The sequence below is a fragment of the Protomyctophum parallelum genome (assembly GCF_964188405.1).
Source record: "Protomyctophum parallelum genome assembly, chromosome: 17".
In the NCBI taxonomy this organism is placed as follows: domain Eukaryota; kingdom Metazoa; phylum Chordata; class Actinopteri; order Myctophiformes; family Myctophidae; genus Protomyctophum; species Protomyctophum parallelum.
This window is the reverse complement of record NC_139719.1, coordinates 36,867,980-36,883,465: the sequence shown is the minus strand read 5'-3', so window position 1 is coordinate 36,883,465 and position 15,486 is coordinate 36,867,980. Positions and strand designations below refer to the sequence as shown.

At 43.1% G+C, this 15,486-nt stretch overlaps 1 protein-coding gene across 2 annotated transcripts; it reads right to left on the bottom strand.

The window, feature by feature from the left end:
* Window positions 1-2,154: 2,154 nt before the first annotated feature.
* Window positions 2,155-15,486, bottom strand: csnk1e (casein kinase 1, epsilon). Of its 2 annotated transcripts, none has more exons than XM_083788139.1 (10): window positions 15,408-15,486; window positions 13,227-13,337; window positions 10,595-10,743; window positions 9,694-9,922; window positions 9,014-9,184; window positions 6,532-6,680; window positions 4,981-5,227; window positions 4,465-4,604; window positions 4,246-4,312; window positions 2,155-3,150 (listed from the first exon to the last, which is right to left on the bottom strand). In XM_083788139.1, the coding sequence occupies exons 1-9, from the start codon at window positions 15,481-15,483 to the stop codon at window positions 4,280-4,282; spliced, it is 1,305 nt and encodes a 434-aa protein (XP_083644265.1). In that variant the 5' UTR covers window positions 15,484-15,486; the 3' UTR covers window positions 2,155-3,150; window positions 4,246-4,279. The 2 variants fall into 2 exon arrangements, with proteins under 2 accessions (XP_083644265.1, XP_083644266.1); XM_083788140.1 differs by having other exon boundaries at window positions 2,155-3,147.

The window sequence follows — 15,486 nt, the reverse complement described above, 5'->3', positions numbered from 1 at the left end:
AACGAACGCACTCAATCCCCTCCGGATTAGAACAGAACAGAGTGGATCAGCTGCTACTCGACACTCTGTAGCCCGCGTTTGGACTTCGTCGCACGACGGTGTCGAGTGGCCGAAAATAGCAGGCCTACCAACCCACAACGCGTCGCGTCCTCGACGCGTTGTGAGCTTGTAGGTCTGCAATTTTCGGGGTCGTCGTAAGTGTTGTAGGAGGAGGAGGACTCCAGAGGCTCGGCCAATCACCGCTAACCACCATTAAAGACCAGGAAGTGGGCGGGACTGAAAAGGTGCGCCACCAAGCATGCGCGCTGATCTATTTTTGGTAAAATTTGTGGTATAAGGTCACAGATCTCACGGACATGTATGTGTACTGTAGTGTATACGAGTAGGCTATTTGAAATTGAATGCACCTTTATTATGTTTGTTTGTTTGCTTGTTTGTTTTATAATCAATCAATCACTCAATCAATGATTTGACTCGCATCCACACAATAACAAAATGATCATGATGCACACGAATCTCTAGTCTAGTCCAATGTCTTGCGCGCGCGCGCGCACACACACACACACACACACACACACACACACACACACACTGAGTATACGTAAGTTGTGCATATCTTTATTGATTCATAAAATATACACAAATGTCATAGTAATAAAGTGTAAGCATGGTAAAGAAATGTACAAGTCACTACCAGTGTCCACAGACAGCCCTATCCCGTCAGGGACATCTATCCAACTGCACTAAACAGGCCTGGGTCAGTAATAGCCTACTAGTATTAGTAATAAAAAAAAATGTTTTTAAACCTTTTCCCCTCTTTTTGTTTATCTCATACATCTATTATATAAACTAGGCCCTATACATTAAACTGAAAATGGTGTGAACAACCACAAGTGTTTGTTCTTACATTTTATTTATACTTGTCACACAGCATCTATAGTTAAAATTACCAGATTGTTTTTCTTACTCCGTTTTGTGTAGGCCTACATGCTTCACATAAAAGGTTTCATCCCAATATGCTACATAACAATTCTGTCGATATGTTTTCAACAATATTGTCAGCATATCAACAGTCAATATTTCTTCAATAACATACACGATTCCACCACAAATAAGCATAACCATGTTATCAGCAAATGTCTTAAAACACCTCCTGGCTTTTGCAGTATCTCATCATCTGTTTTCCATGCTATTGATGATTTTGTAAGAGAAGAGGAAAAAAACCCCAAAGTAGTTTAGTTTGTTTTACATTACATTTTACATTAACCCAGGCCTGATAATGATGAATACCAATTGGCCCCCACCCACAAAGCCCTTGCCATCCTGAGGTAATGCCCAATTTATGCTCCATCGTTACACCGGTTTTTGCAGACCAAAAATAGCTGATCTACAAGCTCACAATGTGTTGCGAATGTGACATGCTGTGAGCTTGTAGATCGGCTATTTCCGGTGTACAGCAAAGTATAAATCAGACTTAAGTAGTACATCTCCTACCACACTGACATCTTCAAACAATGTATTACATTTTGGCTTTGCACGGAAAAAGGTATTTACAGATATTACATATAAAAATAAGCAAACAAACTTAAAAAAATAAGACAGAAATAAAGTTATAAACAGTTTAACAAACTGAATAAGACTTGTTTATCTCTGATGCATTATGACAATGTCTCCAAATCCTCCTTCTCATGCCTGAAGTAAACACATTTATTTAGTATTTATTTATTTCGAGTTTGATTACAGTAAATCAAACAAACCATTCTTATGTTGTATGAAGTCCATCAAAACAATGGTCAGCTAGTAAAGTAGTAAACAGCTTATATAGTAAACAGCTTATATAGCTTTCATGTAATCTATACCATTCCTTGTCATTGGTCATCTGTAGGGAATGTTTAACATTGATAAAATACCTGATGTGCTCAAATTATATGATAGCAATAATAATAATAACAAATAAAAACAAATGATGTATCTAAATAATTTAATTTAACCTCAATTGAAAGGCCCTTGTTATTTTGTCAGGGACATATCTAATAATGTCAAAGCAAAAATAAAAAGCAAAGAGAAATAATGCTGACAGCCCAACTCTGTAACCCCCCCCCCCCCCGCCCCTGCACTCTGCTCCCAACTCCATCTTCTAGTAGATGGGCTATTTTCGCTGCATGACACAATGCACAATCAAGTATAAATCAGCCATGATGTCCACACATCTTCTTCCCCGTGCACTTTCAGTCAGTCTATCGGTAAAACAAAGGGCAAGGGCAAACTAATGATAGTGACAACAAGACATTGACGAACAACAACAGATATTGACAAAAATTCAGCAGCCTCACCTCTCCAGCGAGAGGTTTCTTTCTCACATTCAGTCTCTCCTCCCTCAGCTCATTTCCCATTATGGTCACACTCCATCCCACCCCCTCCGTTTTGTCCACAACTCCTCTCTTTAGACCTGAACACAATGAAAGCTTCTCCTATTGTTTTCACTACCTCCTATAAACACCTCAGCGTAATATTCAGTAGTTGTTTTACATATTCATTGATAAATCAAGGACATTGTAAGCAGCGGATGGAACTCTTGAACCATAGCAGGTGGACAGTTGAAAGTTGTATTTTTTTTTTATATAGCAGTTGTCAAAACACGTGGATCCAGACAAGAGTCACCTTAGCCATATTAACCAGTGATAGAATAACCAGTAGGTCCAGGAACAACCAGTAAGTTGTTTGCACTTTGATGTGCTTCTATCTTTTTTCTATTTTCTTTCTTCTTTTTTTGCAAGTTGAGCCTCTGAGAAGATGGGCACGTGAAGCAGGATCTAAAGTCTTATCTCCGGCACACAACATCCCTCAATTGTCTGAAAAAGCATTATCAACGAGTCACAGGCAAACATTTCTCATTTATTCCCCCCTGGTATCCAATCCATCCTATCTCTTCATCTTTCATCTTTCCCTTGCCTCCGTCTGGTCAGTGAAATGTCCACACGGTGTGTTGTCAGGCACACGTACAATGTTCACTCCTTTTCACAAGGTCTCGAGCTTTCATTGATTCATTTCCTGTTCCACCTTCTGTTGCTCCATTCATTCATTCATGTTTCCATCCAACGATTTGAAAAGTTAGGGGGTACCGGTAGTTGATACCCTGCACTGCAGCTGCTGGCAAACCCATTGGGAAGAACAGAGAGAACATTATTACTTCTCACAAAATAAAACAAAACAAAACCTTTAACGGAATATTTCACAGAATGAGGTTCATACAAATATTTGTCATTGTTACAGCTGTCAGTGACAAAGCCAGCATAAGACATGCAAAACACACATTCTGAAGGTACGGTATACTACACATTGGGTCAGTGTTTCACAAACATAGAGTCGAGACTCATTTCTTGGTTGTGGACCTGTTTTTATGGTTCGCAAGTAAATATCCCAGGTTCTTAACCTATACTACCACAATTCTTATAAAGGAAAGGGTGAGGTTACATGCACGCATCCGCCTGGGTGACGGCAGACTGCTGTGGGCGAGCACTGGCGCTTTGGCATGGGGGGGTCAGATCAACATATGGAATTCTGTACTGGCCATATACTGTATGGAGCGTGTCTTGAGTGTACAGGGTTTGATGAGGTCAGATCAACATGTCAGAACAGGTCAGCTCCATATATAGAGATCTAAGGGTGACAGCAGGGGCAGTGTCTTGAGTGTACACGGTTTGATGAGGGCCCAGGTAGGGCTGGGCCTTAATTTTCGGGGATGCTGAGAACTCTAGTTTTCGCCGGATGCCGGGCACGGCTGCACTAATAACTTTTGGGCGGGCCCGTCTAGAGTTTGAATGGACAGGTATCAGTTAAAAGGGAGACATCGAAGAGGGAAGACGGGTGGGGAAGGGTCAAGATATGGAATGTCAGAACAGGTCAGCTCCATATATGGAGATCTAAGGGTTTGAGGTTTGAGGTCAGATGTAGAGTTGCTGGCAGGCTCCATATATTGGCCCGGGGCCCAGGCCAACCTAAGAATTTTCAACAATGTTTGAAAAATATCTACAAGCTTGCAATGCATTGTGATGCTACGCATTTCAAGGATTTTTTTTTAAATGTTTTTAAAATGCCCAAAACAGGAACCATGGGTTGAAAGTGGTTAAATAAATAAGTTAAGAAACTGGTTGCACTCAAAGAATGAGAATAGTGATCCGTAAGGTCAAAGGGTAAAGTGTTTGAGTGTCAGACATGTTCTGTGATTGTCAGACATGTCCATACCTGCCAGTGACCAGCAGGCCAGGCTGAAGGACGCTCACTTTGCCAGATGTTCAAATGGCACACTCACCTGAATAGGAGAGAGGATCAAATGCAGAAAGGAGGAGGTGATTACTACCACACCCCACCCTGAAAACGAATGAGAAAACCAGGCAACTTTGGATAAGTAAAAGAAATCCCACTCGTTTGTATTTATTGAGGACGACCTGGTGTCCTTCCTACCTGTGATGCGGTGATGCGTGACTGGTCAAGTCGTGCCGTGATGTCAGAGGAGGAGACATTGGCAGGAGCCCCGCGGTGGAGCCTCATAGCAACTTTTCTCTCTCTCTCAGCACGAGACACTGCCTGAGGAGACCGATTACCTGTACACACACACACACACACACACACACACACACACACACACACACACACACACACACACACACACACACACACACACACACACACACACACACACAATAAACAAACATTGCTTGCTATCTAGTAGATTTTGGGAGTATGGGAGGCTTTCAGATAAGAACCTTTTGGTAGATTGGGGGCTGAGGGGTATATGGGTTCACTTTGTTGTTACTTGTTACTGAACAATCACTTTAGTCTAGTAATGATCTGTATTGGAATAAAACCTATAACCTACTTTAAATAGGTTCTGTATTTGAAGGAAGCTGGTTCTATCTCCCACTCCCACAGCTGTTAACACTTGACATTATTCAAGGTAATTGCCTGGAATGCTCTTACCTGACGGCTGGACCCCACGTGAGGACAGGTTAGGGGGCGTCGCGTCTGGTCCATTCCTAACACGGTTGGCCGCTGAAGGGTTTGGAGCGGGGGGTAAGGCGCGGCCTCCACCACCACCTCCGACTCCTACTCCGACTCCTACTCCACCTCCTCCTCCACCCCCCCTTTGTCCTCCACCTGCTCTCTCCTCCCCCTCTTTCACCTCCCTTCTCTCTCTCTCTCCTTCCTCTGTTGTCCTACTGGCCCCCTGAAACAAGAAGAACCACAGAATGTTTTGCAGTGGTTTGGTTAATAGTAGTATACAATTATTCAAATTATTCCATTATAAGGTAACATTGATCAACAAATCAATGCAAAATGTATTTTTCATAATGGACTAAATCAATTGGCCTGATTAATCATCCTACTATAAATGCGCTACGTCTCTGTCTGTCTGTCTGCGTGCGTGTGTGTGTACGGTTGTAATGCACGTAACTCGAGAACCGTTTGACCCACCGACTTCACATTCGACACGCGCATTCCACACCGCCACAGGGAGTGCAGTGCCAGGTATCGAGTCGGTCGGACCCACGGTTCTCCAGAAGCACCACAAAAGGCTCTGGTCAGGCTCTGCCAGTGGGCCTAATGAGGCCAACTCCTTTCACCTGGGCCAGGCTCTGCCAGTAGGCCTAATGAGGCCAACTCCTTTCACCTGGGCCAGGCTCTGCCAGTGGGCCTAATGAGGCCAACTCCTTTCACCTGGGCCAGGCTCTGCCAGTGGGCCTAATGAGGCCAACTCCTTTCACCTGTGCAATTATCAGCCTCTGCCTCAGCCAATCGAGGCTCAACCAATCAGGCTCTGCCAGTGGGCCGAATTGATTGCCAAGTACACTTTTCAGTTTGCAGTCTTCACACACACATACATACGCACATACACAGATCTCCTGTTGGGACACTGGCTGACAGTTAAAACGGGTGCTATGACAACGTATGTCATTATGTTCCCAAGTTGCATCGTTCCCAAGTAGGCCAGTGGCCGACTGCGACGGGCACGTACAGGTCTAGTAAGTTAATAATGGAGATGATTGAAGATACGATTACGAATAGCTAACGCTATCTGGTATTCAGTAGCTGGCATTACATACAACTATCTCACATCCTTAGAATTAATAGTCTTTCTGCTCCATTGAGACAGAGATCTGTCTCTCCCTCTCTCTCTCACCCTCTCTCCCTCCTTGTGGGCTCTGACACAGGCTTACCTGTGTCTGAAACAGTGATTCATAAGTGTAGTAGAATAATCCATTCCGACTAACTCACGTGAGACCATACGTAGCCTATGTGCATATATTGATTCAGCTATATGGATAAATGTATTTATAATTTATATTAATACGTTTCCAGTTGTTCAATTGTACAGTTGCTCAGTATCCCATTAATGCACACTGTTCATGCAGTTTACAGTATACATAGGGTTGAATGATTTCTTCACCAGTCGCACACATGCTTGTAATATTCTTGCAAAGCAATAAGCATGCGTTGCGTTGCCAAATGGAGGACACGGGAGGAACTTACAAACTTGAGCATGTTCCAGTCAAAGACATAGTCATAGGAGAATCCCTGACGATGGAACAGGTTCCTGAACAGCTGTCTCAGGTAGGAGTAGTCAGGCTTATCGTCAAACCTCAGGGATCGGCAGAAGTTCAGGTAGGTGGAGAATTCAGCTGAGAGACACATATATAAGAGATACATTCTGAATTTGGCATTCCAGGCCTATATGGAATCCTGTACCACTAATAATAGGGTTCGGTTTAGTTTTCGGGTTATGTTTTTAAAAGAAAAAAAGAAGAAAAAAACATTTGAACAAGGCACATATTTGCCAGTTCAGTTGTGAGGACTGAACCAGGGCAGGTACTAAGCTTTACAATGTAAACTACATGTTTAAGTGTAAAACACTGACAGAGAATGGATGCTATTTGACAGCACGGCTGCACACTCACACACTCACACAGTTACACAGCCTCACACCTATGGCTATATAATGTTCAGACTCGCAGACCAAATCAGATTTGTCTGAACAGAAAAAAACATATTTTTGTTAATCAAATTTGAACCACAATCCTCGTGGTTTAATCGCAATCTCTGTCTAAACACTAGATTGTCCAACCCAGTGGTGCCTGGAAAGTTGACTAAAACTATGATTTTTTTTGTTTAGTTTTTTCACAGAGGAAGATAAAATAAAAACAAAATAAAAGCTATGATGACCAAAACTAAGACTAAATGTTCAGACAATTTCATCAACAAATACGACTAAAAGGTTAGAGAGGGACTACTGGAGAGGAGATCCAGTAGAACTAGTCATTTTATGCTTGGGTGCATGCTCAAAATAGCAGATCTAGCTGCTAATACTTTTTAGTCGACTAAATCAACTGTAGATTTAGTCGACTAAAATCTTATGATATTTAGTTGACTAAAACTAGACACTTAAACACTAAAACATTCTAGATGACTAAAATATGACTAAAACTATGAGAATTATTCAAAAGACTAGGGGCTATATCTTGTGCCACCACTTAACCCTTATCCCTAAACTATTTGCCATATTTTACTATTTAAAAAAACCTTTTAAAATAGTTCAAATAGCCGATCTACAAGCTCACAATGTCTCGATGTAGATCAGCTAGTTGAACTAAATGTTTTTCAAAATAGTAAAAAATGGCAAATACGTTTAAGGATAAGGGTGGCGCAAGATGGAGCCCTATGACTAAAACCAAGGACTGTATAAAGAGGACGGGAAGCGAAGACCGTAAGGGCGCCGCCATGTTGCTCACATTGTGCTCCATGGAAGGAAAGAAACATGCGCAATAGGCTTTATGCAGCCAACACTTCCGCGTTCAGCTTCCTTGGTCTGCAACTGCGCATGTTTCTTTCCTTCCATGGAGCACCATGTGAGCAACATGGCGTCGCCCGTACGGTCTTCGCTTCTTGTCCTCTTTAGACAGTCCTTGACTAAAACCAAATGATGATGACAAAACCTGATTTATAATTCAGTGTCGCCAGCCAAAATTAGCAGATATACAGGCTAACAACGGAGCTTGTAGATCTGCTATTTTCAGTGAACGAAACCATCATACAACAGCGCATACTTGTCTATGTTGTTGTGTCGTTTACCACAGCAACAAATGCAGATAGGTCGATGATGTCTGGATACAAAACTCTGATCTGATCTAAGTCAGTCCTAATAGAGCACCGAAGTCCTGACGTCACTGTCAGTAGAGGTCGTCAGTCCCCAGGTTCATGTACTTTTTATTTGCATTGTAATCTCCATAGGGGGATTTTAGATCGCCTCATAATAAGAACTGTGTTTGAAAAATAAACCGATCACCCCGGCCTTTTCACTCATATGGATATGAAGCATCGACTGAAGGTGGAAATGTACAAATATACCCAAAGAGTAACAAAATAAGCGTTAGAAATGAGTCAAACAACCCAGAGACTACATTTCCAGGTAGGCATCTGTCACACAACAGAAACGGAATGTTAATTACGTTTATTTTTATTTTATTGATATTTAATGTTTCGTGGTTAGTACGAGTCGAGTCACCACCAGCTGAGCTTATGTCAACGAGGAATCTCAGGAACGCAATGTGTTGACAGCTGGGCGTGACGTATATTAGCAGCGACATTGCCTTCATATGTAGTTTCAAGGCTTTTGCGGCCACATTAATTCCATGTTCTCCAGAAACTGGCTGTATCAAATATGAATAGACATCATTAACGACGCACAGCCACTCCCCTGGCAGAAAGGCTGGGGTGGTCGGTTTATTTTTCAAACACAGTTCTTATATGAAGCGACCTAAAATCACCCTATGGAGATTTCACTGCAAATAAATAAATACATGAACCTGTGTATTGGCGCCCTCTACTGAGAGTGATGTCAGACTTCGGTGCTCTATGCAGTCTGAACAGAGCCAAGGAGCTGCCCAACACTACCTTCTACCTAAAATATAAAATATCAGAAGGGTCATAGGGCAAAGTACATCCTAGATTGACTCACAGGGGTATCCCTTGCAGAGCACCTCGATGGGGGTGGACATTTTCTTCTCACTGATGCGTTCATACTTCTGCCTCTTGGTGGCAGCCTTGAGGCCCTGCCAGGGCAGAGAGCCCAGGTTGAAGTACATGAGGACGTAACCCAGGGACTCCAGGTCATCACGCCTAGACTGTTCTGTGGGGGGGTAAGATGGGCAACTGTTAGCACACAACTCAAAGCTAATTCAACTTAGCTTTTCTTGGAGATAGGAGAGTCAATACTGTCCTGCTGCAGCAATTCTGAGAAGGCAGTCCTAATCAATACACACACACACACACACACACACACACACACACACACGCACACACACACACACACACACACAGGGCATTTATTTTATTCGCCCCTTGGAAATGCAGGCTCCACACAGAGATTCCTGACGAATATCTACGCAGTGATATTAGTCTGGCCATGCCAGGCTACGTGGTACGTGCACATGCATGTTACTCTTGTAAACCTGTGCTGATTGATTGTGATTCTGTCCCTGTGTGGTCAGGAGGTGCACGCACATCCCAGTCGAGTCTGCACACCGTTTTAAAAACTCCCCAAAAACGTTATTTACCAGAGCGTAAAAAGCAGACAACGTTTCGGCCTCTGTGGCCTTCGTCAGGTATATGTGAATATGTGATTCTGTCCCTACCTACCTATGCCCAGGTGTGTGTTGATGGAGGCGTATCGGGCGGTGCCTGTGAGGTTCTTGTTTTCACGGTAGGGGATGTGCTGGTGTGTGCGTGCGTCACGGTACTTCTTGGCCAGGCCAAAGTCAATGATGTATACCAGGTTCCCCTTCTTGCCCAGGCCCATCAGGAAGTTGTCTGGCTTTACGTCTCTGTGGATGAAGTTCTTCGAGTGGATGTACTCAATACGGCTAATCTGCAAGAGGGAGAAAGAGACATGGAGAGGGATTAGATGAGGAAAATTTTGGAGGAGAGGAGTAGAGGAGAGGAGAGGAGACAAGACAAGACAGCAGAATAGTACACAAGGATTACAGAGACACAAAAAATGCTTGGCCACCTTGTGTCCAGCTATTTGATAGGCCATTTGATTTGAATGAACTCGCCCTGTAAAATATTAAATGTCTGCAGATCACTCATTGAGGGATAATGGAGATGCAAACGTTTGGTGTTGAGTTTGCCAGGAAAGCAGAATGAGGAAATGGGATGCAGGCACATTGCTGGCTGTTTGCAGCAGGAGTGATTGTTGTGCATGCATGCGTGTTTTAACAATGGGGAGTCAGTATGTCAGTCAGTTAATCACATTGACTAGCTCCCCCCCACACACACACACACTCCAACCTCTGACAAAAAAAGGTTCTACAGTATATAGAAATGTAAGGCAGCAGGTTCCCTTCATTAACAGCGATATTATACACTATACAGTACTACAATCCTGTCTATCGTACATACATCAAGGAAGCCTTTAGGTGATTGTTTTCTTGTGGGGGGGGGGGGGGTATCTAAAGCTCTATTCTATTGGGATCTTCACAGAATCTCTTGATTGACCTTTGGTTTTTGGAGTTGTGTGAGTTGTAAAGATCAGTCTTACCATCTGGTCCGCTAGAAGCAGGACAGTCTTAAGGCTGAATTTGCGGGAGCAGAAGTTGAACAAGTCCTCCAGACTGGGTCCCAACAGCTCCATCACCATCACATTGTAGTCTCCCTCTGCTCCACACCACTTTATAGATGGGATGCCCACTGCAGAGGAAGACACAAAACAAACAGACAAAAAGGGACAGGGAGTGAGAAAGAGAATTTGTGTGTGTGTGTGTGTGTGTGTGTGTGTGTGTGTGTGTGTGTGTGTGTGTGTGTGTGTGTGTGTGTGTGTGTGTGTGTGTGTGTGTGTGTGTGTGTGTGTGTGTGTGTGTGTGTGTGTGTGTGTGTGTGTGTGTGTGTGTGTGCGTGTGCGTGTGTCTCCACCGAAACCACATCGGCCCCACCCACAACAGCACCATTAGTCCCACCCCCATCCAGATCTACAAGAAAGCTCTCACTCAAGTCAACTCCATCATAATAGCTTACCAGCTTCTCATCAGAACAGTTTACATCAAAAGAGGCAAAAACTGTTGGAACAGTCACCCCCACCTCATGTTCACTTTGTGCCATAGGGACTGGCACCACCACAGGGGTCACCAACAATGTTCCACCAGGTACATTAGACTCAGTACAGGTTTCTTCTGAACGTATTGGAACCACACTCTCAACACAGTCACCAGGTTGAGGAGCCAGACCAAGCTGTAATTCACTCAAACAAATGGCCTTCGTGTACTCCTCCCTAAGCCGCACTAATTCAAGTTTAGCATTCTCTCTGCTTCTCTCGAGATCACTACGCATCCTTTCGAGCTCTAACTCCTTCAGCCGAAGGAGATTCTCCATAGACAGTTCAACCACATACTTTGATGATTCAGGACTAGAAGGACCAGGAAAGAAGCACCCCCTTATCACTCACTCTTGTGCACTCACAGATATGTCATAGTGATCTGCAATTAAACACAAATGCGCTTTGGCACAGTGATGAAAAATCTCTAATGTAGGGTCTCTCACAAAACCATCAAGTTTGAACTCCATGATTGTTCACCTACGGAAAAGAATATTTTGCAAAAGCCCCCAATTTACAACATGGGGCATAAATTATGATATGCACAAATAATGCACATCCATTTGTGAACTGGTCAATGGGTTAACACTGTCAATGAAGCACTTCATTCCCACTGTTACCAAACTGTCTCTGATGAAATGTTCGTCCCGTCTATATGAAGAAAACTGCTTGTACATGTGATCAGTAGGGATGTGTGGGAAAAGAGAGCAACTTCAATAACCATGTGTAGCTGATGCGGGTCAGGGTTTGGATCAATAACATTATCTTTCCTGACTGGTTCTACACTATACCACAGTTAATTCCACTCTCGTATTGTAATTGGCTGAGAAGCATTGTAATGAGTGCCAATATCTCCTGATAACACACCACTCAAGACCACATCTAAGATTATCACTCGCCTTATTTACCATGTTTTAACGGCTTTGTCGAAACATGTCGAGTACGACACTCTACATGTTTCGTAAGAACAAAAACATGGTAATACATCAAATACATAGTCATAGACATAGTCATAAATAGTCATCAAGAATCATACGTAAGCTAAGAACCTAACAGTGGAATATCTATATAATGGAACTATGCGTATACACTATAGAGTGCTATGTCTACATAAAATGCTATCTAAGTTAGATAATTTGAGCCTTTGCATACACCTGTATGGTCGTCGAGGCTAGGGCAAGTGCTACGGCAAGTGCTACGGGCTAAGGTGGAGTCTGAAGACACTGAACCTGAAACTGGGGGTCGACCTCATGCCTACAACTGCAGTACACCAGTGTCTCATTAAATGTATTACACTTTTCAAAGGACATCTTACATCAAGTATGTAAGAGGATAACGCTAAACTTACACCAACATAGTGGTTTTAATTTACAAAATATCCGAAACATCCATGTTACCTTCATGTGTACGCCTAGTTCAGACCACATCAGACTTCTTATTGGTTGCCGCTTTGTCTCTCCACAACCACCCCCCACCCCCCCCTGTTCCTTGACATAGACAGTGCTTGGAACCATTTCCATTTTATCCATATACTGTAACAGCATACCGATCACGGTGTGAGTTCGCCGTGAGTGTAAACAGGGGGCGAAGTGGGAAATTCCGCACAGCTGCCATAAACTGGCGATAAAATCCCTTTTGACTTCTTTTTTTTTTTAAGATATTTTTTTGCGGCTTACGCCTTTTTTTTATTGATTTTTGAAGGGACAGACAGTAGGCTGACAGGAAACGGGAGAGAGATGGGGGGATGACATGCAGTAAAGGCCGTGTCGGGTCCGGGAGTCGAACCCGCGGCACACTGCGACTGGATTACCAGTCCGGTGCCCAGACCGTTACGCTACGGCCTGGGCCCCTTTTGACTTCTTTGTCGAAATCATGAAAGAGTCAAGTAAAAATGTGTAATGATGAGTGTATAGGTGTACACAGTACAAATCCTCAGTGTTAATTTATCCAATTGTAACTCAGAGAGTATATAAATTCACCAGTCCATATGGTTAAATGAACAATTAGGATTAGATAGTGGATCTGTACTTGTACACCTGCATGTACAGTTATGAATGTGCTTGTAGATCGCCGCCCCTCTCACCTCCACCCTGCATCATCTTGTAGAACTTGCTCTCGATGTGGAGCTGCGGGTGTTTAGTCTTCACACATTCCAGTTTGATTGCCACTTCCTCTCCTGTAGCAATATTAGCACCTGAAGCCGCAAGAGAAAGATATACATCAGGATTGCTTCTTACGTATAGATAGACGCATTCATTTCCAGACAACGTCACTGATAAGAACCAGTATACACGCGCAGGCCAGGGCCGCTCCTTAGATGCAATGTAAAATTGTCACTGTGCTCATGTGTAAAAATGCATCAAATCAAACTTTCAGATGCTGTTTTTCTCCCAGTGTGGAAGAAGAAGGTTTAGGATGGATTTTACTGTAATCTCTTGCTCTTGAAATATATACCTTGGTTTATGTTTTGTGTAACAAATGATTATAGCCATTCTCAAAACACCACCTCCAGTCGCCCAGGGAGCACTCCCTACGATCACGGCACCAAAGCCTGCTGAATCACGCAGCTGTATCCCCTCAAACCTAATTTTTGCTCCACCGTGCGAAGGTGTTATGTGCAGAGAATGGCCCAGAACAGCATACCTCCAAGGCTCACAAGAGGAGATTGAATGAGCAGAAACCAGTGCACCCCAAAACAACAGGGTTGGGAATTGATTGTTTGGGGTATCTGTTGGGAATTGATTACATGAAACAATGTCAATATTTATATATTTATAATCAAGAAATATCTGTCTATGTTCACAGTGTGAGACATGGGGCATCACAAAGGATCCAGAGAAGAAGATGAAGCAGGAACAAGATGACCTGAAGTGAAAACGTGTGTGTGTGTGTGTGTGTGTGTGTGTGTGTGTGTGTGTGTGTGTGTGTGTGTGTGTGTGTGTGTGTGTGTGTGCGTGCGTGCGTGCGTGCGCGCGTGCGTGTGTGTGTGTGTGGGAGAGAGAGAGAGAGACAGAGAGAGACTGCGATATATTGTTCTGAATACAGACATTTAAGCTGGGCAATTTTAAAATTCAGAGTTGCATTTGGTCCAATGTTTAATGATTTCAGGATACACATCAGAATTAAATTCTTTGTTGTTTTAAAAAAGAAAGTGCAGTTGACTCCCCTCTTTACACTACAAAATCCTGGGTGTCGATTACACTTTTGGAGTTGAATCGACCGACATTCAAGCTTAATTTATATAGTCCATTGCAGGAACACTTGCCGAAAATAACTGTTCTTTTCAGCAGGGGACAAAGTTGTACTACGGAATCTAAATGAGGCCTCAGGGTATTGCGGTGCAGGAACATTGACAGGGAGACAGCATAGACTAGAGGATGCACTAGAGCAGGGGATTTCAACCAATGGTCCTTGAGGGGGTCCCCAGCTATATGATGGAGAGTTGGTAACAAATGGACCCTTATACTGTAGATCTTTAACTCTTGAGAGCATAAAATGAAATTTTACACTCTCAATAGTTAAAGTACATAGTACAGTACATACAATTAGAGAATGTAGATGTCATTTTGATTTATATGTTTGCCTATTATCTCTCCTATGGTACCAACATCAATATAGCATGGAAAAACTGTGGACAAAATCTTATCCAATGATAACAAAATATTCTAAGTTTTGGGTCTGAGTCTAGGCTAAATCTCATCAAATGGTGGTCCGTGGGTCAAATGCCAAATAAATAATGGACCTTGATATGAAAAGGGTCGAAAACCACTGCTCTACACCATAGAGCACCGAAGTCCTGACGTAACTCGCTCATCCCGACCATTCCCCTGGTTCGCGGAAGTAATTTCTCTATGGAGAATAACATGGGGTGATCTTAATATCGTCTACTATAAGCGTTGTGGTCCAAAACTAAACAAGCTGTCTCAGCGTTATTGTCAGGGAGGTGTCTCTGTATCGTTTGCAACAGTCAGTCACTCATATATGATACAGTCTGCTTCTAGCGAAAATGTAACTCATTCAGTAGCAGTAACATTAGCGTTTTCTCTCAGTCAGTTGATTCTTCATATCCATATGAGTGAAGCGGCCGGGGTGACATGTTTATTTTTCAAACACAGTTGTTATATGAGGCGATCTCAAATCGCCTCAATGGGGATTTCAATGCAACTAAACAAATACATGAACCTGGGGACTGACGCCCTCTATTGAAAGTGACGTCAGACTTCGGTGCTCTATTGGCAAGCAGTGAAACAGACCCAAGACTCACCAAGGTAAATATCTCCAAAGGATCCACTTCCTATCTTCCTCCCGAGGCGGTACTTGTTTCCCACCCTCAGCTCCATGGT

Coding starts and splice junctions, on each gene's coding strand:
- csnk1e (XM_083788139.1), bottom strand. CDS start 15,483: ATGGAGCTGAGGGTGGGAAACAAGTACCGCCTCGGGAGGAAGATAGGA. Junction 10,744..13,226: donor CAAGATGATGCAGGGTGGAG/GTGAGAGGGGCG, acceptor CTTCCTCTGCAG/TGGGCATCCCATCTATAAAG. Junction 9,185..9,693: donor CAACACACACCTGGGCATAG/GTAGGTAGGGAC, acceptor ACCCCCCCACAG/AACAGTCTAGGCGTGATGAC.